General features: G+C 41.2%; 1 protein-coding gene across 6 annotated transcripts in view; it reads left to right on the top strand.

Moving 5' to 3' along the window:
- The window catches only part of PDE1A (phosphodiesterase 1A), a 291,971-nt gene that overhangs the window by 161,838 nt on the left and 102,185 nt on the right, over nucleotides 1-27,948 (top strand). For all 6 annotated transcript variants that reach the window (XM_034785791.1, XM_034785795.1, XM_034785790.1 and 3 more), the window contains one exon: nucleotides 21,469-21,582. In XM_034785791.1, coding sequence (XP_034641682.1) covers nucleotides 21,469-21,582 — 114 coding nt within the window. The remainder of the gene's footprint in view (nucleotides 1-21,468; nucleotides 21,583-27,948) is intronic.

Raw genomic sequence — 27,948 nt, 5'->3', positions numbered from 1 at the left:
TCCTGACTGCCCCCCGGAACTCCTGCCCCCATTCAACCCCCCCGTTCCCTTCCCTCTGACCACCCAACCCCTATCCACACCCCTGCCCCCTGACCATCCCCCCGAACTCTTCTGTCCTCTATCCACCCCCCCTCCCTTGCTCCCTGCCCACTTAGCGCGCTGCCTGGAGCACTGGTGGCTGGCGGCGCTACAGCCACGCTGTGCAGCACAGAGCACTGGGTCAGACCGGGCTCTGCAGCTGCGCTATCCCAGGAGCTCTCAGCCCCGCTGCCCAGAACATTGCGCCGCCGGCGGGGCGAGCTGAGGCTGCGGGGGAGGCGGAACAGCAAGGGAGGGGCTGGGGGCTAGCCTCCCGAGGCAGAAGCTCAGGGGCCGGGCAGGAGGGTCCCGTTGGCCATTTAAGCCCATTGCTTCTTGTTCTGCCCTCCGTGAATAAGGAGAACAATTGATCACTCTCTTCTTTATAACAAGCTTTTACCTATTTGAAGGCTGTTATCATGTTCTCCCTCAGTCTTCTGTTCTCCAGACCTCCTTGTAGGTCATGTTTTCTAGGCCTTTAATCACTTTTGTTGCTCTCCACTGGACTTTTTACAACTTGTCTGTATATTTTCTGAAGTCTGGTGTCTAGAACTGGACACAGTTGAGACCTTATCAGTGCTGAGTAGAAGTGGAAAAATTACTTCTTGTAATTTGCTTATGCCTCTGCTAATACATCCCAGAATGATGTTTGCTTTTTTTGCAACAGTGTTACATTATTGACTCATATTTAGTTTGTGATCCACTATAACCTCTAGATCCTTTTCTGCAGTACTTTCCTAAGAAATGATTTCCCATTTTGTATTTGTGCAATTGATTGTTCCTTCCTAAGTATAGTACTTTGTATTTGTCCTTATTGAATTTCATTCTGTTGATTTCAGACCATTTCTCCAGTTTGTCGAGATAATTTAAAATTCTAACCTGTCCTGCAAGTGCTTGCAACTCCTCCCAGCTTGGTATCATCCACACACTTTATAAGTGTGCTCTCTATACCATTGTCCAAATCGTTTTTGAGGATATTGACTAGAAATGGACCCAGGACAAATCCCTGCAGGACCCCACTCGATATGCCCTTCCAAATTGATTGTGAACCATTGATATCAGCTCGCTGGGAATGGTTTTTCCAACCAGTTGTGCACCCAGCTTATAGTAGATTCCCTAGTTTGTTTATGAGACGGTCATATGAGACAAGTATCAGGGGGTAGCCGTGTTAGTCTGTGTCTACAAAAACAACAAGGAGTCTGGTGGCACCTTAAAGACTAACAGATTTATTTGGGCATAAGCTTTCGTGGGTAAAAACCTCACTTCTTCGGATGCATAGAAGATCTATGTATAGATCTTCTATGTATAGATCTATGTATAGATCTTCTATGCATCCGAAGAAGTGAGGTTTTTACCCACGAAAGCTTATGCCCAAATAAACCTGTTAGTCTTTAAGGTGCCACCAGACTCCTTGTTGNCTTGCAACTCCTCCCAGCTTGGTATCATCCACACACTTTATAAGTGTGCTCTCTATACCATTGTCCAAATCGTTTTTGAGGATATTGACTAGAAATGGACCCAGGACAAATCCCTGCAGGACCCCACTCGATATGCCCTTCCAAATTGATTGTGAACCATTGATATCAGCTCGCTGGGAATGGTTTTTCCAACCAGTTGTGCACCCAGCTTATAGTAGATTCCCTAGTTTGTTTATGAGACGGTCATATGATACAAATATCAGGGGGTAGCCGTGTTAGTCTGTGTCTACAAAAACAACAAGGAGTCTGGTGGCACCTTAAAGACTAACAGATTTATTTGGGCATAAGCTTTCGTGGGTAAAAACCTCACTTCTTCGGATGCATAGAAGATCTATGTATAGATCTTCTATGTATAGATCTATGTATAGATCTTCTATGCATCCGAAGAAGTGAGGTTTTTACCCACGAAAGCTTATGCCCAAATAAACCTGTTAGTCTTTAAGGTGCCACCAGACTCCTTGTTGTTGTCATATGAGACAGTATCTAAAGCCTTACTAACATCGATATATATCATATCTACCACTTTCTGCCCCCCTCCACAATATTTATTACTCTCTCAAAGAAGGAGAGTAGGTTAATTAGACATGATTTGTTCTTGACAAATCCATGTTGACTGTTACTTATCGCTTATTATCTTCTTACCAATTGATTGTTTGATTATTTGCTCTATTATCTTTTTGTGTACCAAAATTAAGGTGTATAATTTCCTGGGTTGTCCTTATTTCCCTTTTATAGATAGGTACCATGTTTGCCCTTTCCCGCTCCTCTGAGATCTCTCCCGTCCTCCATGAGTTCTCAAAAATAATTGCTAATGGCTCAAAGGTCTCTTCAGCCAGTTCCTTAAGTATTTCATCAAGACTGCTGACTTGAAGACATCTAACTTTTCTGAGTAATTCTTAACTTTGTTCGTTCCTTATTTTAGCCTCAGATCTTTCCCCATTTACACTGCTGTTCTTGGTTAATCGTCTGATCACTGCTAACTTTTTTTTGGTGAACACTGAAACAAGAAAGGCATTTAACACTTTGGCCATTGCTGACTTTTCTGCTATAGTCTTCCATTCATGATAAAAAGAATTTGTCTAGAGTTATGCTCCATTGGTTCCCTTCTGGCCAATGTTCTGAAACTCCCATCAAGTCGGTTTCAGTATATGAAGGGGGGACTCTGCTGCAGATAGTGATGACCGAGTCAGGGGAATCTCCAGTGGCTGCGGAATGGCCATTCCTTGACTTCTACTCTGGCTCACCCCCTCCACACCTATAGAGCCTGAACCCTTTAGTCTGGGGTTCTGGGAATTCCATAGGATGTGAGACAAGGCAGGAATGTGCCACATGACTGCTATGGTCCTCTTCCTGTGCTCAACAGGTTTTGCTTGATTTTGCTACCACCACAGTAGCAAGTGTTTTGCAGAATTGGCCCCATATACATACATATCATCGCTGAAATGCAGTTAGCTCTAATTTGAAAGGCAGCAATTATGCGTAATAATAGAAGAAGGAAAATTATGCCCAGTGACACCAAGACGACTCTCTACTCTTACAAAAGTGGCTATGGGATCTCTAATATCTGTGCAGATCAGTCAAAGCCTAGTCTGTTCTTACAGACTTCTCCAAAAAAACCGACACACCCAGTAAACTGCATGGGTCTCATTTGACTTCAGTAAACAATATCCCTGATTGCAAACTATGTACAGTAAATGCTAGTACGTGAAATCAGTTTTGCATATAATTTATAATGTTAATTTTACATTTTACCTTGTTTGATGCTCCATGCAGATCATGGTATGGTGATATAGAGGAGTCTTCATTTAATTGATTCTTGTTTTACACATTTATACAGCTCCTGGGTGTGTTTTATTCCTTAATGGTTCTATTTCTCATTACCAAAGCACTGCTTTTAAGCATTTTTGATTTGGCAGTTCTTCAGCAGAACATTTATTTTTAACAATTTACAATACCAGAAGCTAGATCTACACAAGTAGCCTATTGAATTCTAGCATCTCCTATTTTTTCTTTATTCATTTTAATTTCAGTATTACAATTTTAAATAAAAGCCTATTCATGTGTTTAAGTTGCTATATACATTACATGCATTATATTCTTCCCACAGTCTCACTGAGATGGCAATGATTTTACTGCAAAATTGTACTGTAATTATTACTGCTGTTGTGCTGGTGCATTTGTGTTTTGTTCAGCCTTTTGAAGAAAAAATCTGTTCCTTAGTGAAAACAGATTTGCTTGAAGCTGTTTATTAACTTTTCAGGACAATTTTTCAGAATAAAAGACACAGGAATGAATTTGGTAACATTTTTTTCCAGGCCACTTCACCAAATTCCTGTTTTTAGTACTTTATGCCACAGAACATGATAGTTCATAATGCAAATGTTTTTATTTCTTTAGATTTATACACTTATCCCTTCAAAAGGAGACTGTGTCCACTGCTCTTGATGCTTCTTGACACATTTTGAAATACCGTTCAAAAAATAGTTAACCCATCCTTAGCCAATAGTTAATATCACATAACTTTTACTTTCTGTTACTGTGATGGCTATTTAAAAATCATATGTTTTTGGAAAATTGAGTCTCAATTTTAAAACAACCTTTTCTAAACCAAAAATATGACTCGGGGCTCAGACGGATCGTAATTACTCTTTGCATTAAGTAAGTTACCCAGCTAGTGAACATGGGGGTATTTGCCTCTTTTATCTGTATCTATATCTTCCTTTCTACTGTGTATTATTTTAACTAGGTTGCTTTTGCCATTTCCATTGAACTTTTACCCTGCACCACTGAGAGGTATAGGTGTGTGTTTTGGTGGAAGTGGGAAGGAGAAAAATATCCAGTGGCTATATACTTAGACACTATTTTTTCAAAGTAATAGCACACAATTACACAATTATTTCTATTTCAGTAGCACCCGAAGGTACTAGTCAAGGCCCCAGTCGTGCAAAGACAAGACATGTACAAAAATTTCAGCACGAGAGTCATCCCCCTGAAGTCACTGTAACTATTCATGTGCTAAAAGTCCAGCACTTCTGTAAATCTTTTCAAGACTGGGGCTGTGTACTATACAGACACATCTGGAGACATGGTCCATGCTTTGAAGAGCTTGCTATTTTACAGTTCAGGACATTCTGCTTCCAAACTGCACTCCACTACTACTGGAGCGAAGGGAGAATCTTGTTCCAATAAAAATATTTTAAACAGCAACAACCATAGTAATAATTAACTTATCGTTTTAAACCATTCAAAAACCCAGATGACCCTGCCATACTCAATTAGACTCGGCCTGATTCAGTGCCCATTGAAGTCAATGGAATGATTCCCATTGATGTCAATGGGCCTTATATGGGGCATAGATATCCTAATTTGTAAATATTTGTGGTGGAATCTTGCTCATTAGGGTACTGATCCTGTTACTGGATCTCTGCAGCAGACACCTGGGTTATGAAGACTTTGACTACTTATTAGGGAGGGGAAGGGAAACACCTATCACATATTTTTGTCACAAAAGTCATGGCTACTGCAAATATACAGCTTTATTTATGTATGTTGTTTTGTGCCCTTAAGAAAGGGTATTCTGTCATTGGCTATAAAAGTTATTCACTCTTCCCCCACAAATCTAACTAATTGATCTCTGGTATATATTGCAATCAAACTGCATGGAGAATTTATGACAAAAATAGTACTTATTTTAATTTTAGTGAAGCAAAGTTGTTTGCTCATGAGTTATTTTATTAAAGAGCAAACGCGAGTTTACTAAATGTCATAGACAGTAGTGTCCTTTGATTATTTGACAGGGACTTCATTTTCAACATGCCATACTTATCAATCTGACCTTAGTAATCACAAAAAAGGCTTTAAAAAGCAAAGAGACACCACGTTATTTCATTATTATTATTACTGATTAAAGTAATTTCCTAACAAGGCTTCCAGTTCTGACTGGTGAAGTATTTAACAAAATGAACACCAAGGGACTTTTAATGTGATAGCTCTCTCTGAGAGAAGCAAAGAGAACTTGCTCCTTTGTAGCCCGAAACTGTCAAAGCATGAGTTTTAGACAAAAATATACCAACCCAGACTGTCTCACCCCTAGATCTAGGCATGGAATGGACTCTGCACATGGAAGGAGGTGGCTCAGCCATCCTTGTAAAAGAATTATCACCCTTGCCTGGTGTTGGGGAAGAAGAGAGGAGAGATAGTGGGCAAGGGAGAGGAATGTATGGGCTATGGATGGGGGAAGGGAACACATCATCCCCTCCCCATTCCAGTACTACAGAAATTGGTCAAAAAAGATAATATAGCCCAAGAGTATATTGTCCTTTCCATGAGTTCCAAACATAGTCGTGACAGGAAGTTTTTTCTGGCAGCGCTGTATGGGAGACAGGCCATTAGGGACCAGAGCCAGTGAAGAGGTGCATATTCTCTGTATTGTGTAGGTGGCTTCACACAGTTTCCCATGGATTCGCCTGGTTTGGGGGCTTATTCCACAGGCTGCCTGGTGCATTCCTTGTGAGAAGGGTAAGTCCTGTCCTCTGACAAGGTGATGTGAAGGAGATCTCTGTGAGGGAATGTATTTGAGCTTTCCATTTTCTGGCCACAGGTTTTTCTGTGAGATGAGGTGATCATCTAATTGAATTGTTAGGATACAAGAGCTAATAGTAATTGAGCTGTTCAGACACAAGTGGTAGTCCATACTGAGTATAACTCTGCTTCATCATAGTACTTATTTGTGTCATTTAAAAACCATGTTTGTGGTACATAGAAATATTAACTTCTAAGAGACCCCGCTAGTCAAGTTAAACATTGTTATCTGCCTGGTTTAATGTTGTTTGGCCGTGTCACTGGCCTCTGCTGAAGGAAGGATAGCAGATTATGTGAGCTAATGGTATAATGTGGGTCAGCAGCTCACTGTACTATGTATGTTCAACAATATATCAACCCATTCATCATTTTACTGTGCTGGTGTTCTCAAAAATATGGTGGGTATGCAGGCCCCATAAGATCCATCTTGCAGGAATCCTGAGAGTCTACACACGTCCCAGATCTTGTCAAGGAGAGGAAGAAATCCAAGTGGCTGTTTTAGAAGATTTAGAACACAGTGATCAAAAAACTGTTTGAAGCAAAAATGGAGCTTTTAAAGCTGCTAAAGTGGCAATGGGGAATAAGGGATTCATGCAGTTTGGTGTGTTTGTTAGATTAACTTCAATGTGAGTTTAAACCTTCCTGAAAAGTTTTTCATCTTGTTCAGGCATGATTTTTGACAAGCTGGATATTTTACATTTAATTTTCAGCTTGTTTTTAATAGTGAAGTTAGCTAAATTCTAATGAAAACTTTGACATATAAATATTCTGCACATATTTGGCAATTTCCACCCATTTTAAAAAATCAGTCTCTCTGTCTCTATAATGTGCAGTATGCAGAAGGGACTGTTATGGGCCAAATTAAACACTGGAGTAACTTCAGTGATGTCAGTAGTATTACATCTGGGATGAATTTGGATTTATATCTGCAGTTAAAAAAACAGTGAAAGCCAATAAAGAGATAATCTGCAATTTATAAGTCAGTATTACAGATTTTACCTTATCTGTCTTTAATTTGCTCACACGGCTGTTAGGTGGGAGTATGGCAACTGAATGGGAGAAAGGGAATACTCATGGAGGCTTGAATCCTATGATCCCTGTTATGATGAGCAGGGAAAGACTAGATACATAGGCAAAGGGGAAGATGTGAGACAAATGTACATTTAATTTCTATCTCATTGGCTATGAATAGGGTGTTTAGGGGGTGCGGGATGATGTCTTTTTAAGAGATCATACTTTTAGATTAATCTTGTTTAATGCAAGGTAGATAATAAAACTGTTACCATCTGTTAGAGCTGGGCAGGAAATGTGTTTCATGTCCCAGGAAAATTTGAGGTATCTCAAAATGTTCCTGTTCCAAGTCAGGATGAGAAATAGAAATCTCAAATTTCTCAAAAATCTGAAGGAAAAAAAATCAGTTTGGGTCAATTAAAACATTTGTTTTAATAATTTCTGAATGTTTTGTTTTGATTTTGATCATTTTTTATTTTTAAACTGTTTCACTATACTTCACTTAAATTTTGAAATGAAAAGTTGTTTTGAACCAGAAAATTGGATTTATTTTATTTAGAAAAGGTCAAAACAATATTTTGATAATTTCAAACTTTTTCATAATTTTTACAAGTTGAAAAGTTACTTGAAACTGACCCTTTCCTGCAAACAGTGAACAATATTTTGTCAAAAAATTCCTGACCAGTTCTTCCATCTATGATTTGATTCTGGATGAGGCTCCTGACTTTCCATGTGTCAACTAATATGGGCTTGATGATGCTGGAAGGCTCTTATTAACTCAGGTGACCTCAGGGCACTTCTCTCAACAAGAACTGAGTGTGCTGAAGAGCTGATATGGCTGAGTTGTTGACTCCTGATTTTAAATTCAGGAGATCTCCCAGATCCATTTTGATATTGTGTGCATTTGATATGTGAGTCCTGTCACAGGATGAAGATAGAACTAATAGTAGTGCATAAATCACCTCACTTGCACCATAATATCCTTGCTTGAGTTGGTAAAGCTGCTCTCAGTGGTGCTTTGAGATAATCTAAATTATTCATGGTGACTTATGTAGAAATCTGCCTGGAACTTGGAGGGCGGAGCACAAGTTGCAAAAGGGGGAAGAGTTTTTGGAGGAGGCACCGGGAAGTCAGTCTATGTGCACATGGCTAGAATGCTGGCTGCATCTCTATAAATAGTTCTTTTAATAAAGAGTCAGTTGAGTTTTGCAAGCATGGTGCCCTCTCGTGTTGTCATCAAGCACACGGTACATGAAATAGCTTAAATGTCCAGAGGTATGGTGCCTCCTGTAGTTCACTCCAGGAATTCAAGGCCACTCTGACAATGTGGATCTCTCAGCAATTGTCTGGTTCACCTTGTATAGCTGGACATACTCTGCATTGTGTTCATAGTATGGGATTAGAGAGCAGTAGGATGGGAATTGTGTCCTATCATGTCCCTACCATGTCCCTTTCATTCTGAAGCAGACGCACACCTTTGCTGTCAGGGAGAGGGGGCTGTTTTCATAGATTATCTTCAGTATGTAATGAAACCCTTTGTGTTCCAGAAGGCACTTGGCAAAAATCCTGTCGTGCCAATAGAGCATTCAGCTATTGGTTAAATGGAACATTGTAATAATCTGGTGTTTTCCATCATTAATGCAGAGGGTGTGGGAGACTGGGGAGGTTTTTTCCTTAGGATGCCTGTTGTTTTTATGGTTAAGTTGAGATGTTTTAACTTTTGTATTATAAATGTTTCATGTACTCAGAGGACTGAATAGACGTAACTGGAAAAAAAGTCTTAATAAATACGAATAAACTAAACAATCTGATCCGTGGGGTCTCTCAACTAGGCGTGGACCTGAAAAGCCTATTTCCGTGGAGGAATCAAATTAGCTTCTTGCAGCATTGCATCAACAATCATGTGCTGATTGATTCTTATCAGAGCTATTGGAAACTTTTCTAACGAAACTTGAAACTTGGCAAAACTCACCTGGTTTTCATTACAAACACTTGGACCAGGTTAGTTGAGAATTTTGCCAAAGTTCACAAACATTTTGTAGGGCTTGGGTCTGTTTATGGTCTCACATGGAAATCATTTAAAATTTTGTGGTTTTGCATGGTTTCAGCCCAATATTAAAAAAATCTCATAAGTTTTGACTGAGTATTGCTTTAAGTTTTCCTATATCTTTGAAACCCAAATGTTAAGTGAAACCCAAGTGATGCTAAATACATTGGTGTTAGATACTATGGAATTAGGCACTGTGGAAACCCATATGATCGATGCATGCGAAATGAAGCCACACAAATAATTTGCACAATCCCTCTGTGAAACAAAACCACTTAATTTTGCTCAAATCTACTCAATCTTCTCACACCCACCTTACTCCCACCACCAAAATAGTCTTCTTTGTCTCTATAAAAATGTAGATTTTGGTGTATAATATGTATCTGCAGAGGCCAAAATTTGCAGTTTAATCCTCCAGTATGGGGTAGTTTCAGTATATCAGAACATCAGCTGAATTTACAGCATATTGAATATTTATTTCCTAATGACTGAATCATAATTACAGATCAGAGTGTACCACTGGTGGTGCTTAAAATAACAGTGAAATAGATGTGATTCTTGAAACCCTTAGCAACAACAATGTTTCCTGAGCATATGCTCAGTTACAGGAGAGCCTCAAAAATAATATCACAAAACTCATTTGCTGCCCTTAAAATGTGATATTTTTTACATGTTAAGAAATATCCTTCTTGCATTTCATAGTATCAGGAGACAGTGGGAGATGCTGCCCAAGAAATAGAAAGAAAATGTGAGATACCCAGTAAGAAAAGAGTGTTTTTCAAGTTCGGACAGTGGAGTAAGAATCAGGAGATCTTAGTCTGGCTCTGCCATTGACATACAGGCCTTGTCTTGACTGTCAAAATGGATGTTTTCTGTCTTGGTAGCTTAACATGATCGAAAAGCCCTGAAAGGCTAACGTGCTTGAAGCTATGTTATCTGGCCGTGTCATAGCCTAGGCACTGTTAATGCTATTCTGAGACATTAGTTTAATACTGACTCAAAAGGAAAACACACATCTACTGAATCTATATTAGCATTTCCTTGATCTTTCTTTGAGGTCTCTCATCCAGGTATGTGATCAGGCCTGACATTGCATCGTTTTATATGATACAGGAGTGATTCTCAAACTTCATTGCACCACGACCTCCTTCTGACAACAAAAATTACTACATGGCCCCAGGAGGAGGGATTGAAGCCTGAGCCTTCCCGAGCCCTGCTGCTCTGGGGTGGGGGTAGGCGGGCAAAGCCCAAACTCCACCACCCTGGGCAGGGGAGCGAAAAGCCAAAGCCCAAGGGCTTCATCCCTGGGCCGGAGGCCTGTAACCTGAGCACCACTGCCCTGGGCTGAGGCCAAAGCCTGAGTCCCGGATGGTGGGGCTCAGGCTTCGGCTTTGGCCCTGGGCCCCAGCCAGTCTAAAGCCAGCCCTGGCAACCCCATTAAAATGGGGTCATGACCCACTTTGGGGTCCCAACCCACAGTTTGAGAACCACTGTGATACAGTACATCTCTGGTCTTCATTTTTCACGTGCAATATTTATTTTGCATCCAGCAAAAACATCCATAAGGCCATTATTTCTTTTGTTAAGATGCAAAAAGATTTTTAGACACAAATAATATTATTTTTAGCAATGATGACTAAAGAAAGTAGGGAATTCAGGTTTTGTGTGTAGGCACACTATCTGGTTGTTTAGTACTATGTGCTATATGATTTCTGTTCCTCTGATATTTTTCGATGTATGGTATTTTTGTGTTTTTGTCAGAAGCACCATACTATTCAGATATGTGCCTTTTGTTGTTCTAGGAATGCAATTAAATAATAAATAGATATTCCTCCTAGTAAAGTATAAAGTTCAGCTGTTTTTGAGACACTTGTGGGAGGGAGGAGAAGATTATTTTTATAGGGAATTTTAGAAGTCAAAAGAGAAATAGGCTAATTTGTTTAGCTGGTATGATTGTTCTGATATTGGGTTATTATAGTCCTATTTCTTGGTTCTCCTCTAAATGCCTGAAGTATTTTGTGCAGCTACCTGAGTTCAGAACTGATATGGGTCCAGCCATCTTGGGTTTGTTTTGCGGGGGACAGGGGATTGTTTGAAACAAACGAACAATCTTATTTTTAGTGCAGTGGGATGGTGAGTTCTTATAACTGATGGGACATTGACCCCTTGCTCATGGTGGCAATGTTTTGAATAATGATATATTTGCTGCCTTTGGAAGTTGGGGAATTATTGGGTGAGTCATGGGTTCTGTCAATTGTGAATATTATTTAACAGGTTATTGCAAGTGTCGCCTACAGGTGGTAAAATTGGTTTCCAATTTGAGGGCTAGGCAATTTGAGGAAAATTACAATCTTACTAAAGTTACTAGAGACTTGTAAAGAACAAATCATCACTAACCACATTATCAGAATAGCTACCCTCCTCCCCCAACTTTCAATTCTAAGATGCAGATTATTCCCTTTTTAGGTCTTTAAAAGTTCCTTTGAAGGGATCAAATACCCATATTTTCATAGTTATGAAAGGTTATTTACTTTTCTAGACAGTAGCTCAATATTAAAATTTCTAAATAAAACATGCAATTATACACTAAAATAAACATTAGCAAGTGCCCTTACTCCACTAAACAAAGAAGTATTTACCAATTTTATTTTTCAAAGGATTCATACATTTTGCACACAAGGATTATCTCAACTAGTCCTGGGAATTACTGCAGTAGAAGTGTTAAATGATAATAATAAACCCCAGTTTCCCTTTGTTTGTCTAAGTTGCCTATTGGTATGTTAAGCTTGTTACCCAGCCATGGTACTGGTGCTCAGCAAGCACCCAACTTCAGTCGAACAAAATGTGCTGCAAGAGGGGGTCTCTTCCCACACAGTTTCCCAATTGCAGATGTCCTCCTCATTCAGATTCATCCTTGCAAACCACAATTGCTAGTTTTGGAAGGAGGTTACTGATTCTCCTAAGAAGATAATGCTTTGTTGTCCACAAATCTAGCCAAGAATTTCTTTTGCAGGATGCATCAATAACTCTGCCTCCTTTTTTGTCCTAATTTCATAATAGTTCATTTTTCTTATTTTATTACTATGGCCCCCTTCCTTCAGTTTTTATTATCATTGTTTGTTATTTGTTAGCAATGCAGTTCGCTGGCCATAAATCTCCACCTCTGAGAAAGAGGTAACTGCATTCATGTCTATGTATTTGCCTAATGATTTGTCTCATATTTCCTTTCCATTTACCACACTTAATTCAAAGGCAAACTAACTCTGTTAACAGAGGAAAAAAATCCAGTACAACTGGAACAATAATTCAGTTTTGGAACTTTCCTCTTTGTTCCTATAATTTCCTTTGTTTCTTGATGTTTTGGGCCAAGTGTGTTGTAACTACTTGTTACTTTGTCTCATTAATTGGCATATTTACTGTTTCCTCAAGCATTTGATCTCTCTACTAAATCTGTCAGCTCTTCTGCCTTAATCTCTGTGGATATTTTGCTTTTAGGCAACATTGAGTAACTATCTACTGACAGTTCACATGCCATGCTCACCCATTTAATTAGTTTGGCTGCTGAGGGAAATCATTCTGTAACCTTTGCTGTGTTCCAGATAATTATAATCAGACAGATTTTTCCCTATGGAGTGTCCTACTCTGCCTGCTCTGAATCAGCTCCACACACTCCACCAGGCTTCTTAATGCAGGAGACAAAAGTGCCATCAGTACCCACTTGTTATCATTTAATTGTACATCCTCTGTCCTTTTGTGATTGCCTGGCCCATTCTGAATCTCTTAGACGTTGCCTTGTGACATACTGTCAACAGCCGAAGCTTCTGTCTGGCTCTACCTTCCCTACACAAATATGAGCCATGATTCTAATTCATAGAAATATCAGGCTGGAAGAGATGTCAAGAGGTCATCTTGTCCAGTCCCCTGCACTGTGGCAGGACTAAGTATACCTTGACCATCCCTGAAAAGATGTTTGTCTAACCTGGACTTAAAAACCTCCAGAAATAGAGATTCCACCTTGGAAGCCTACTCCAGAGCTTAGCTATCTTTATAGTTAGAAAGTTTCCCCTAATATCTAACCTAAATCTCCCTTGCTACAGAGTAAGCTTATTACTACTTATCCTACCTTCAGTAGACATGAAGAACAATTGATCACCACCCCCCTTTTTGTAACAGCCCTTAACATATTTGAAGACTGTTTTCATCCCCTCCCCCTCCCCCCCAGTCTTCTTTTCTCAAGACTAAACATCCCGAGTTTCTTTAACCTTTTCTCATAGGTCAGGTTTTCTCGTTTTTGTTGCTCTCCTCTGGAGTCTCTCCACTTTGTCCACACACATCTTTTTTATCGCAGCACCCAATCATGGACACAGTACTCAGGCTGAGGCCTAACCAGGGCCAAACAGAGTGACACAGTTACCTCCTGTGTCTTACATACAACACTCCTGTTAATACACCCCAGAATATTAGCCTTTTTCTTAGCTGCATTACATTGTTGACTCATAATCAATTTGTGACCCACTATAACCAACTGATCCTTTTCAGCAGTATGACTGCCTAGGCAGTTATTCTCCATTTTATATTTGTGCATTTGATTTTCTTCTTCCTAAGTGGAGTACTTTGCACTTGTCTTTATTGAATTTCATCATCTTGTTTTCAGACCAATTCTCCAATTTGCCTTCTAGCTTGGTGTCATCATTCACAAATTTTATAAGCATATTCTCCACTTCATTCCCAAAGTCATTAATGAAAATATTGAATTGTACTGGACCCAGGACAGACCTCTGTGAGATCCCACTAGATACATGCTCCCAGTTTGACAGCAAACTATTCTGAGTGAAGTCTTTCAACCAGTTGTGCGCCCACCTTATAGTAATTTCATCTAGATCACATTTCCCTAGTTTGCTTATGAGAATGCTAGTGGGACCATGTCGGAGCCTTACTGAAATCAAGATATATCCTGTCTACTGCTTCCCTCCCATCCACTAGGCTAGTAACCCTGTTGAAAAAGGCAAACTGTTTCAATACACTGCTATCTTTGTAATATCATATTGTAGGGTCAATGTGGCTGACAGGCAGATTTCCCAGAAGGCCCCAGAATTTATAGGCTCCCCATAGAACCCCTCAACTGGGTGGCAACTTAAGCATTAATCCATATCCAATCTTGGCATGCCTCAACAAAATTTAGATCCATCTATGTGGGGTGGGATGCACCAGTGGAGAAGAGTGGGGCTAGGACCTAGGATGGGGATACTAGGAGGGCTTGACTTTGCTCACCTCTGCTGCCTATTGTATTTTTAATTTAACATTCTATGCTGTGACCTGAGATTCCCTACAGTGCATGCCATGGCAACATAACAAATTCAAACACTGAGGGAGCAGTGCACATGGCACACCAAGTATTGAGCCAGCCTGGCTTACTGGAGAACCACAACATGAAGTAGTGTCAGTGGTGTGCCAATCTCGTCTGAGGGGAAAAAAAGAGAGTCCCTGCCCCTAGACCTTGTGATATTAGTGTTAGGCAGATACTCTGTATGTGCAAAGGGTGGTGGCGGTGGGGGGGCTGGGAAGGGATGAGGATGCAGGCATCTCTAAGTTACTGTGGGGAACAGGATCTCTTGGAGGGGGATTGGAGGATAGATATCTGTGTGGACATCTAGATCCATCTCCGTCTCCATGTGGGAGGCCTCTCTGCGTGTCTGTATGTGAATGACGGGGCAGCAGCATTTGTGAGTGGTGTACAGGGTAGAGTGTGGTATGGATGAAGGGAGAGATTGAGGTGCAGTGGTTAAGGAGAGGCTGAGAAGTTCAAAAGTGAAAATTAGAAGAGAGAAACAGGGATGGTTAGAAAAGAGTGAGAAGAGGAAGAAAATACTAAGGAAGATTAGAAAGAAGGAATGAGAAAATGAAAATAAAGGGGAAGAAGGGATAGAACAATACAGGAAAAGAAAGGAGGTGGAGAAATAGTGGAGACAGTGTCAAGAAAAAAACAATTATTGATATTTATTTGTTGAACACAGTGAGTTCACCACTGTCAGAAACACGGGATGACACAGTCCCTGGCCTAGAACTTACAGTCCAAAGCCCTGATCTTGCAAAGAGCAGCATTGACTTCAGTGGGGCTCCAAGTGAGTGCAGAGATCAACCCACAGCTTTCACTTTTCAGGACTGTGGCCTAAATCAGATTCTGTGCTTTTAAACTGAATTGCCCTGGCTTTACTAGCATTTGTGTGAGGAATCCAAATGGGGAAATCTTTAAAGTAATTTGAGAGCATACGTAGTGCTGTCAGACAGACTATGTTTCCACAAGGGAGGAAGAGAGCACAAGAACTGCCTCCTTCCCCTTTATGCCTCTGTGCCGGGGCCAGAAACATTCCTAGTCCTAAGGGGTTAGCCCTACTATACAGTCGGCAGGTACTGTGATAATGTTGTGTCCTATCCATAGGAGGGGTGGTTCTTGGTGGTCCTGTGAAACAGCCGCAGATCTGGTTCTGCACTCTCTAAGAGGGTGCAGCAGCAGCCAGTTCTCCCACAGGAACCACACCTAGTTCAGACACAATGTCTCAAGCAGCTCCCCCTAAACATGTGCACCTTGTGTTGGTTAGGGTTACCATTCGTCCGGATTCCCCCGGACATGTCCGGCTTTTTTCAGTTAAAAATAGCGTCCGGGGGGAATTTGTCAATGACCGGACTTCCCCCCCCCCATGCAGAGCGTGCGGGGCTTACTGGGCAGCCGGCCGGATGGTGCCACTCGCAGGGGGCTCCGGCAGCCAAAGCCCTTCCTCCACTTCCCCCCTCCTCTCTCCTACAACATGACACCACTCCCCTCCTCTCCCTCCCTCCCCCCGCCATGCATTCACAGATCGCCGGCCATCGCATTGGCCTCCGGCAGTCTGGAGCTCCGACCCTTCTCCCCTCCCCCACTGCCGAGCGCGCTGCTCTGCAGCACAGTAAGGGGGCCGGGGGTCAGAGAAGCGGCAGGGAGGTTCTGGGGGGGGGTAGTCAAGAGACAGGGAGCAGGGGGAGGGTTGGATGGGTCAGGAGTTCGGGGGGGGCTGTCTGGGGGTTGGGGGTGTAAGGTTTTGGGCAGAGTACAGGTGGGGGGGTCTCAGGAGGGGGCAGTTAGGGGACAAGGCACAGGGAGGCTTAGGTAGGGGGTGGGGTTCTAGAGGGCAGTTAGGAGCAGGGGTCCCAGGAGGGGGCAGTCAGGGGACAAGGAAGGGGGGGTGTTTGGGAGTTCTGGGGGGGGCTGTCAGGGAGCAGGAGTGGGGAGAGGGATCAGAGCAGTCAGGGGACAGGGAGCAGAGGGGTTTAGATGGGTCGGGAGTTTTGGGGGGGGCTGTCAGGGGGTGGGGAGTGGTTGGACGGGGTGTGGGAGTCCCAGGGGTCTGTCTGGGGGTGGGGGTGTGGATAAGGGTTGGGGCAGTCAGGGCACAGGTAGAGGGTAGAGTCCTAGGGGGCCAGTTAGGATGTGGGGAAGATCTCAGGAGGGGGCAGTCAGGGGACAAGGAGCAGGGAGGCTTAGGTAGGGGGTGGAGTCCTGGGGGGGCAGTTAGGGGCAGGGGTCCCAGGAGGGGGCAGTCAGGGGACAAGGCGTGGGGGGGAGGGTTGGGGGTTCTGAGGGGGCAGGAAGTGGGAGGGAGTGGAAGGGGCAGGGGCGGGGCTAGGGCATCTTCCTGCTTGTCTCTTCAGCAGGCAGCATCAAGTGTTGAGGTAAAGTCTCTTATCTTTCAAACTCCTCCGTGGCCTTGTAGAGGACTCCCGTGAGGGAAGAATCATCCCCCTCACTGTTCCTATCACCCTATTGCCATGGGCCTGTGGCCCCTTACTGAGGCCTGGGGTGGAAACTCTCCAGGTTTCCATTGCTTCCCTGTTCTGTGAAGGGCGCTGAGGAGGAAAGAACTACTCTCCCTTGGTTCTCCAGGTTTTAGTTATTCGCCAGCCTCCATGGAGGGGATTCCTGCCCCACCAAGCTTCTCGTTCTCTCTACTCCTATGCAAGATTCTAATGTGTGAAGAAAGGGGGCTCATCCAGCAGGCTATTACAGCACCTGCTATTCCCCAGCTCCTTGTGGAGATCATAGGAAAAGGAGACTCTTCTGACCCAAGCTTTTCTGCTGCTTTTACTCAGGAAGACCCTTTTGCAGAATCAGAGTGAGCTCCCCAGACCAGCAGTCCACGAGAGTCATTGTCATCATGTTAGTCTAGATGACATGTGCACCTTTCCCTCAGCAAAACCATGAAACTGACAATATGCAAAGGGCTGACAAGTGCGCAAAATAAACAGAGTGGGGAGGGGGGAGTGGGGAGAGAGACAGAAGAACATTATTTCTTAAGTTTCTATTAGAGTAATTTTAGGGATTCCTTGTAATTATAGTGGTAAAAAAAAATCAAACAAATGTGATTTTTCATGTTCTTTTAAGTTCTCCATCTCAGGGTCTTTAATAAAGCCCCATATTTATATCTTTACTGATGCTCTGTGGCCTCTGCACTCATTAAAATACAGCAGGGAACTCTTTAAAATGTTTGAGTAAACACATACTGATGAACTATAAGTGCTTGGTACTTTAGCATATGATGATTCTCTTTCAGTAATAAGAGCCACTCAGTCGCTTCCTGCAGATTACTAACATCCATTTAACTACATGAGCTTCTGCTTCTAGATATTTATTCTTTACTTGAACAAATAAGCAAGTCAAACTGCGTATCAGTTATTTAAATAATATAGCACTGTTATTTTGACTCTTCTTTTCCTTCTTTATACATACATACATACATACATACAAATTAATCTCTTGTGTAGTGAGGCACAATTCCATTAGCTTCTGAGGAGTTGCAGCTGCTTATAGCAGGGCAGAATTTGGTCTAGTGTGTGCCCTGATTATTACTAATTTATACAGAGTCCCTTCCGAGCTGTGAAGGTTAAAGTGGGCTCACTGCACATCATTCTGCCTGAACTAGTTATGACTTCATGTCTTTTGGGAAAGTGTAATGGATCTCCTAGTGGTTTATTACTTAAGGTTTAATTTTTTGCTTTTTCTACTCTAAATTAGAATCTGTACTTGAGATAAAAAAAATTAAACCACCCACTCAGCTAATGGAAATGCAAGTGCAAAAGAAAGCAGATTTCAGTATGCCAACCAGGAACAGGTGGAAGGCATTGGGGCATTAAAATATGTATGTATTTATATGTGGCCCTGGACTGATCTACCCAGATAGCTGCAGACAGAGCTGAAATAATTTAAACCTAACTGAGCTGTTCATTTTCTTGTAATGTTGGTGAAGTCAGAACTGATCACTTTAATTTTCGGGGGAAGGGTGTAAAAGGCTAGTTCTGTACAACAGAGTATCAAATTATATATATATGTTACAGTACATAACATTGGGCCTGATTCTGCTCTTACTTACCCAAATGTAAATCAGGAGTTGAAATCAAGGGGGTTACCCTGGTGTGAAACAGATTGAAAACCCAGATGTGTCATGAACCTCAGAAATTCTGGTATCCACACATGATGTAAATCAACAGTTTAGGAATGCCAGACTGTTTTTGCTGAAAAATCAGCAACCCTTGAAGGCAATCCTGACCTAACCTCAGAATCCTTGTGAAGCCAATTTAAAAAATGCAGGTGGTTAATATCTACTTCCGCAAAGAGCTGCAGGCAAACATGTAGCCTGCTCCGGCTGTTATTGACATCAGTCACACAACTGTTGATGACTTCAGAGGAGCAGTACTGGTCCTTTAAAAACATTGCTTATCAAGAATATCCCCAAGGGCCTGCTTTCTGCAAGGAAGGCTGAGACTAGGGTTACCAATTTTGGTTGGACATATTCTGGGAGATTTCATCACATGACATCCTTTTTAGTTAAAGAATAATCTTTAATTTCTGGAGACTCCAGGACAACCCTGGAGGATTGGCAACCCTAGCTGAGACCAGGACATATCTGTACTCATGTCAGAACAATATAGAGGGGAAATAGCTTGGTTTCTATGGTTGATTACTTGGATTGTAAACTCTTTGAGACAGAGACTGTCCTTTTGTTCTGTGTCTGTAGCGCGCGTAGCACAATGCAGTCCTGGTCCATGCCTGAACCACGATGCTAGTGATGATAATATGGTGCTTTTAGACTTTACATTTATTGTAAGAGTTTTGCTGCAAATAGCATTTTAATTTTAAGTCCATACATTTTAATCAAGAGTGATCCAATAGTGAGTACAGGTCTAATAAAAATCATAATGAATGGACATTGGCTCCACATTACATTTAATTAATTAACCTTTATCTTAATGTCTCATTGGAACCACAGGGATAGGAAATATAACTGCTTTTTCACAAAAGGGGCACACATATGAAATTATTTCTGAAGGGAGATTCAGATATTTAAATGCACTTCTTCAGCCAAAAGCTTGCACTTCTACATTAGCTTGAAAAAAGTCAAGATAATAGTTTTAATAAAATTATATTAAAAGGAATGAATTGGCATATTTCATTTTAAAGATATGCTTTTGTCATGTCAGATGATCCTGTGGTTCACTTCAGCATTGAAAGAAAATAAATTGCCGTATTCAAAAAAGGAAAATGCATCTTTGAAAAACTTGTACAACTTTTTTCAGGGGATTAATTTTTCCCCATTAGTCTCAACGGTTTTGTCTAGTCAAGTAGGAAGAAAAGGGTTATGGCTCCTTTAATGGTTCACTACCTCTTTGGGGCTGGGGAGGGGGCATCCTCTGAGCTACGGGCTGGCAGGAGGAGCTCAGGTAAGCCCTTGGTTCTCTGTGGACCATATATGTCCTGTTCTGCCAGACAGAGCCCTCTCCCATATCAGTTGCTCCCATGCATGGGATTGCAGTGGGCCAGGTTTTTGTGACCTCCTGTGGCCAAGCCACCAGTCGCCTCTTTGGAGACTAGTAAGGAATTTTCCCCTCACTTCCAGATTGGCTGGAGCAGGATTTTTTGTTTTGTTTTCACCTTCCCCACAACAGCTCCAGGACCTGCCTAGATAGGTTAGGAGGAATGGTTCAAATTGTCACAACTTGGCAGGTGCCCAGTGCAGGTACTCATTCCATAGTGGGTCCAGTTCCCTGATAAACTGGAATGGGAAGTGGACTTAGGGGAAGGCATCCCCTAAAGAATCTGGGGAACAGGGTTAGGGCTTCTAATATCTGGCACTGTGAGGAGACAAGTCCCTTTACCCTTATATGAAGGGAGTGTGGTGGGATCCCAGCAACAGTCTGGGGCCAGCTGGGGGAAAGGGGAGCCCTGATAACAGCCTTCACCCAATAGGTGCAAATGATTAAGGAAGGACTGATGACATGTAGTGTACAAGTTATTGCCAGGTAGTTCTCAGAGGAGTTCAGTTAATAAAGTTGTGGCCTAATTAAACTACATCCCTTGTTCTTACTTTTCTTCCTGTATGTCTGGGACAACAGTGAACTGTCATTGATAGGACTGAAGTTTCATTGCTTTATATGGTTAACTTAAGCAAGCTCAGAACTGAGTTTCCCCCATCAATGGGAATGGGTGGAATCTGATGATCTAATAGTTTAGTAGCATAAATTGATTGCCCTGGACACTTAAATGGAAGCATTTAACTTTTGGGCGTATCCATGTTTATAATGCATAAGCATGTTCTCAAAACCAATACCAAAAAACACACAGGGGAATATGTTTGGATTTTTCTAATGCTATAGTTACCACCTTGCATCTGGCAAAAACAATGAATCCTCTCTAAACAAATGAAAGCAATAGTGCTTAACTTTAGTTTAATAACAAAAGCAAAATCTGAGGCTAAAATGTATTGGAGGAGAAAATAAAAATGAAAACAGGATTTGAAGCTATGACTAACATTTCACTGCATCTTGTTGACAGATGATTGTTTTTAAAGGCAGTTTTTAGAACTAAATCAACTTCTTGCTAATATCATTAGTTATGTATAAATTAGAGATACAACCTTCATAGCTATAATCATATTTTTTTAAAAAAATATTTGTGCTAATAATTATTGAGCTCCTCTGATTTTACTGAAGTTATCTTAATTATCTCATCTTAATATGTTACAATTTCATAAAGTTGTAAAAATGCACTGCTCAGTACTACTATCTGTGTTCTAAAAACAGGTGCTTTTTAATAGAAAAGAGACAAGATAAAGGTTTCCTGCTTGCACTGTGGACAACTGTATTATTTCCTAAACTCCAAATAGAATACAGCTACTAAAATAGTTACTAGATTTTTATGAATCCCAGAACATACAATGATGTTTATATTTGATTTTTTTTTTACAGATTAAGATGCCTGGTCAAGCAACTGGAGAAAGGTGATGTTAATGTGGTGGATTTAAAAAAGAATATTGAATATGCAGCATCTGTGTTGGAAGCAGTTTATATTGATGAAACCAGGTAAGTCTTCAAGGGGGAAAAACAAGAGTTTCATGATGGGGACTTATATTCTACCATTGGTGTTTGCTCTTAATTCCAGCTGACATCAGCTAGTGCTCAGCAGAAGACATAAGGACAGAATATGGCTCTTGGGGCTTAAGAGTAAGCGAAGGAATTTAAGATTCAGGGGATCAAATGTCACCTTCTGGAGAGCTTGCTCAGTTCCCATTTACTTCAATGGGAAAGTAGGTGAAGCACAATCCTATATCATGAGAATTTATGAATGGGTGTAACTGAAAAATCCAGCAGCCAGATTCTGATACTCTTCATCATTGTGAGGGGTACATGTCTGTTGAAGAGAAGGAGAGTTGTTGTCAAATAAAATGCTAATGAAGCTAAATCTGAGACTCATAATCTGGTCCACAATAAAGAGCTTTATGAAAAACTAGGATTTGTTTTATTCTATTTTTTACAAATATAAAAACTTGATGATTGTTACTAGAACTATTACTTGCAATTATTTTTTTAAATGGTTTGACTTTAATGAGGCTGTAAATTCTAAATATTCCTATATTTGATTTCTTGAAATAATTCTAAGACTTGGCCTGTAATTGAAGTTAAACTAACTGTAAGGCAACTTTCTGGTGTTTCCCTAGATCTTATATTTCACCGTACTGACCTTTTAAAGTTTTCTCCTGAACTGAATGTGCTTCCAAGAATGCCTGTCAAAGCTTCTCCAATATTGTTTGGATGTCCAATATGTGTCTGCTCCTGTTTCCTTATTCAATTTAAGAATGCCTGACCTTTTAATAATCATTTCAAGGACCTAACTCATCTCAGTGTGCTTAGTGCGCTATTGGAAGGCGCTCAGATACTATGGTGATGAGTGTTAAAGCATTAGAACCTTTATAGAATAGAATAGCTTCTACATTTAGAAAGATGGATGGAAATACTCATGTCATATTTCTGTTCCCTTTCCTTTAATGTGAAACCTTCACATACCAAGCATCTATAATTTTGAAGGCTCTCCCATGGGGGGATTGTGGGGCTCGCGCCACTCTGAAAAATGAGAAAATGAAATCACTGCAAAATAAATTGACCTTCAGCAGCAGTCTGTGCACCATTCACAGTAGTTCACATCACAGACTAATTCTTGCATCAGAAGGAGCCAGGCAGGATCAGCTGCTGCAGTGCCCTATTCCTGTCCTTAGCATGTGCATATTCCTGTAAGGGGTTGCAAAGCTGTAGCACCAGAAGAACTTTACTGAGTAGCCTGTCCGCCATTAGATAGCCCTGAGAGACACTTTCAAAAGTGTCCTGAATGTCCCCAGTTCGGCAAGTTACTTAAACACAGGGCATAACATAAAGCACATTAGGAGTCTCGTTGACCTCTGTCCATATGCTCTAAGGAACATTGTGCTTTTAAGTTAGGTATGTGCTTAAATATTTAGCTGACTTGGAGATGTAATGAGCATATACAGAGCTAAGACAAGTTCCAGAGCCCAACCTGAAATGCTGACCCTAGAGCTACTACTGACCAACCATCTGCAAAGATGCTAAGGTAGAAGGCTTGAGGCTCAGGCCTTGTCTACATGAGAAAGCTACACCAGTTTAATTTAATTCATTTTATCCTGATTTAGTTAAACTGGTGCAAACCCCATTGTGGACATTTTATCTTAAATCAGTTCCTAATTGACTAAAGCTAAACCAAAATAAACCTGCTTTAAAGTGAACTGAGTGTCCACTCAAGGCTTTTGGTTTAATGAAGGCTGTTTAAAAATCACACCCTTTAGCCTGGGTGGGTTCCTCAGGTGAACAAGCCCTCAGAAAAGTATGCTGCGCATTTCTTTGGATTGTGCCTTTCCCGATAATAAATCAGTGGTTCTCAAACTTTTGTACTGGTGACCCCTTTCACATAGCAAGCCACTGAGTGCAGCCCCCCTTATAAATTAAAAACACCTTTTATATTTAACACTATTATAAATGTTGGAGGCAAAGCAGGGTTTAGGGTGGAGGCTGACAGCTCGCGACCCCCCATGTAATAACCTCGTGACCCCCTGAGGGGTCCCGACCCTCAGTTTGAGAACCCCTGTAATAGATGCTGTAATATTGCAATGCTGCTCATTTTCCCCAGGACAGAAAATTTTGTTTTTTAAATCTCTCCAGTATGCCGTGTCCACTGCCAGTTATAAACAATTATTTTCTCATGATTGCCTGCACAGTTCACTTCCCCAGGAACCTTTAGAATGTTCTTTACCATTTTACTTCAAAAGGGACCATGCAGTTCATAGTGATTGGTTCTTCTATTGCTACATGGCCAAAAAAAACATGTAATTCCCATTAGTAATAATGGGAGATATGTTAAATAGATTTCAACATAGTCAGCTGTAGACAAAGGCATAAAGCACTGCTGGTGTGGGGAAAGTATTCTCTCCATCCACTTCTCAAATACTGTGGTTAGAGGATGTACCATTCCTAACCCAGTTCTCAGTAGGAGTACCATGACCATGTACATAATGTGAGTTTTGGCTCCTCTCAAACATGGGGTATTGTGCGGATATGAACAGAGCCATTATAATGAAATATCCAGGCTTTTATGGCTTTGGGTGGAAGGACATGACTGAGCAGGTCTAAGTGCCCATGATGGCCAGCAGGTAGAATTTCATACAAACAGCAGGATAAAATGCCACACAAACATATTCTGTGGATGGAACAGGTGCATTACATTTAGGGCTGGTCCACACTAACCCTACAGTTCGAACTAAGATACACAACTTCAGCTACGTGAATAACGTAGCTGAAGTCGAAGTACCTTAGTTCGAACTACAGGGTACTTACCGCGGGTCCATACGCGGCAGGCAGGCTCCCCCGTCGACTCCGCGTACTCCTCTCGTGGAGCAGGAGTACCCGTGTCGACGGCGAGCACTTCCGGGATCGATTTATCGCATCTAGACAAGACGCGATAAATCGATCCCAGAAGATCGATTGCTTACCGCCGAACCCAGAGGTAAGTATAGACGTACCCTTAGTGTGAGCAAATCCTCAAATGAGTTAGTCACCATTAGGGGGCTAGCAGGCTTATTTTGATTGCCCAAATAAGAACAAACATATGTAATTTCACATTGGTTTGGAAAATTCCCATTCCCCACAGGCTACTTTCTTAAGGAGACTAGTTTTATGTCTTGAGACTATTAAAATATTTTCATGAACTGTAACTAAATCTTTGAATAAAGGATTTTTCGCTTTTCTCTTACCTTATGCAAAGCAACATTTATTCTTAAAACAATTCCCTGTAGGGTAATCTCATTTTTCACAGCACAAAATTGAAAGAAACCCGAGATATTTTTCTTTCTTTTTTACTCTACTGATAATTTTTATTCTCAAATGCAACTTCAAAATGAGTGCTGACCTCAGTTCACAAACCCACTAAGTTCTGGCAGCATTCCCTTTTATAAATGGATACCCAGCTGTAAAGTGGCCCTGCCAGTATTTTGTATTATACACAAACAAATACATATAACAGCTTTACTTACCTGTGTTACTAGTGGCTTGTTAAATAATAAAAACGGAAATAATTTTAAAAATGAAATGTACTTTTAATCATTTGTTATTTGTTTACTTATTGCGTGTGTGTGAGAGAGAGACAGAGACAGTTTGACCCATGACAGGTACACAATCTGCTGCCCAACCCTGAGTCAGTTCACAGCCTTATATTTACAAAATATTCTCTCTGGTGCTCCTTAAAGTCTTGATTCTGCACCACTGAAATCAATTTGGAAATTAAAAGAGCTATTGTTCAGCACAGGGAACTGAAATCTCCATTATAATGTATGCATAATAATACTAGCTCTTTTACATAGCACTCTGCCAGGGGTAATGCAGAAAAGGTAACTGCATTTTAATCAGCCTTAATGGTAAACTCTGTTCCAAATCCCCAGTATAAAGTTTTTAGGTATAATCCATAGACAAATTCTCTCCAGTCTTTGGGGAGGAAATCTGTCATTTGGCAGGAATGATAAAATATTAAGTCCCAGTGAATGAAGTAGGAAGAAACAATTGTGTGTGGTCACAGTTACTACCCATCCAAGAGGAAAGCAGGTGCTTTGTTCCACACAGCATTTCTCCAATGAAAATTTGGAATGGAATTACATTTATCTATTAGTAGATTAAAAATAATAGCCTAGATCATCAAAGGATGGGTTAATCCCTCCTCCTCATAGTACTCTGGAAGCATTTAGTTGCAGATATTTTGAACCTGAATATACGTTTCTTAATAATGCAAAACTCAAATTGACTTCAGCAAGAGATTTGCTTACTTAAGGACTGCAGCAGAGTGTTCTTTAATTAGCACTACTTTACTTAGTGGCTGTTTGTCAGCAGGTACCTTTATCAGCCTGTTTTCATACACGTTGTGTTGAATCCAAACTCAGTCCCTTCCTGGGATTTCATTTATTAACAGAAAAACTTACAATAAAATAATGTAGGCCTTGATCCTGCAAATATGTAACATGTAGTCAACCTGCTGCTCTTACACAGAGCACAACTGAAATCAGTGGGGCTCTGCATGCCCGATATTCCTCTTGTGTGCTACACATTACAAGATAAGCCCCATAAGGTTCAGTGCAAACTTTTTGTCCAAGACTTCACTGCTCCTAGGATTCCTCCCTCCAGACTGCTCATCCCACACCCTATATCCTCTGTAAGAGCCACTCTTACCTCTCATATCCAAATGCGGTATTAAGCCACCTGCCACATAAGCCAGCAAAACCCACCCAAACCTTTCCAAGCAGAATCAACACATGCTAACAGGATGGGGTGTTTTGGATTAATACTGCCAGCCTGTTTATGCTATGACTTAAGGAGCTATTGCTATCAATATTTGTACATTATACTTCATTCGAGTCAGAGGAGAAGACTGGGTCTGCACAGAAAAGTTGGATGTATATTTCTGTAAGTAAAATTGCCAGAGCCTTGTTGGTTTATTTACAGGATGCAATACATATTGAAACTGGGGTTTAGAATTAAGCTGTTTAATACAGTAAGAAGGAAATCTTTCAGGTTCTCCTGTTTTCCTTCCGTCTGGTTATGTGTTGCTCTACACTCTATCATATCATCTGAGAATGTTGTAGAAAATTATTCCTTTTAAGATTTTACTATCCTTTTCCAAGGAATATGCTAACAACTTCATTTACGAAGTGCTGAAAGTAATCATCTTAGAAAGTAGCCTGGCAGTTGGGAAAGCCTTCCAGAGCGATGTGAAATTATGTTTTCCTTTTGGGCAGTCATTGTAAATGTCTCATTAAAAAAGCTGAAGCCTTCAATCTTCAAAGGAGGCTTTTGACAGTTCCTGAGTGAGTGAGAAATCTTAAAGCAAAAAGAAGTCAGAATGTGTCAAGGACATGTGCATGATAGGAAAGCTGGTTTATTATGAGTTTGGTAGTCTGTCACTCAATTTTAAATATTCCTATGTTACTCTTTTAATATCCAAATGGGAAATGAAAAGCATAACAATGAAAGTAAGTTTCTTAAAGTCATCATCATTTTGTAGTGATACCTGTTTAAGTTTGCTGATTTTTGCTATTCTTGATCATTAGAAGTTGCTGCAAAAGTTTCTTTTTTAGTGAGAAATGAAAAGGTCAGTAATTGAATAAAAGAGCTGCAGTCTTAATTATCTGCTGAGAATACAAATTCAACAATGCTCCCATGAAATTGCCATTTTGTACTCTGATGTCAACACATGTCTCATGTTAAACAGGCCTCAGGTGCTGCAAAAAATAGTGCTGGTTATTCTTGAGGTCTGTCTTGGTTAGTACTTAACCAATGCCCCAGGAGAGCGTGAGGGAGCACTGGAGACTTTATTTTTCAGGAAAGACATAGGATCTGATTCTGCTGCCATTAAAACGTGTTTTTGCTGGGATTCCATCTGAGACCTTTTCCACTTGGCTTATCCAGAACATTTTTTTCCAGTTGTGGGAGAATACTTCATCCAGTTCTCTGGGATCTAAAAACTCAGTTCGAATCCAGATTTTGTCACTAAAGTTCCTTTATTTGGCATACAGTAAAGCCATACTGAGGTGATCAGACTTAAGCGTAGGCAGGGCCGGCTGTATGCACCAGCAAAACAAGCTGGTGCTTGGGGCGGCACATTTTTAGGGGCGGCATTCTGGCGCGTGCCATGCCGCCCCTAAAAATGTGCCCCGGCTGCCCTAACTCACCTCCGCTGCCGCCGCTCGCGCACCGCTGCTCCCCCTCCCTCCCAGGCTCTCAAACCCGGGAGGGAGAGGGAGACCCCGAGCGGCTGCGGCGCGCGAAACAGCTGATTCGCGCGCCGCGGCAGCTCGGGATCTCCCCCTCCCTCCCAGGTTTGAGAGCCTGGGAGGGAGGGGG

Source organism: Trachemys scripta, chromosome 11 (genome assembly GCF_013100865.1).
Source record: "Trachemys scripta elegans isolate TJP31775 chromosome 11, CAS_Tse_1.0, whole genome shotgun sequence".
NCBI lineage: Eukaryota > Metazoa > Chordata > Testudines > Emydidae > Trachemys > Trachemys scripta.
The sequence above is the reverse complement of the archived record's forward strand: the minus strand, read 5'-3'. Positions and strand labels throughout refer to the sequence as shown.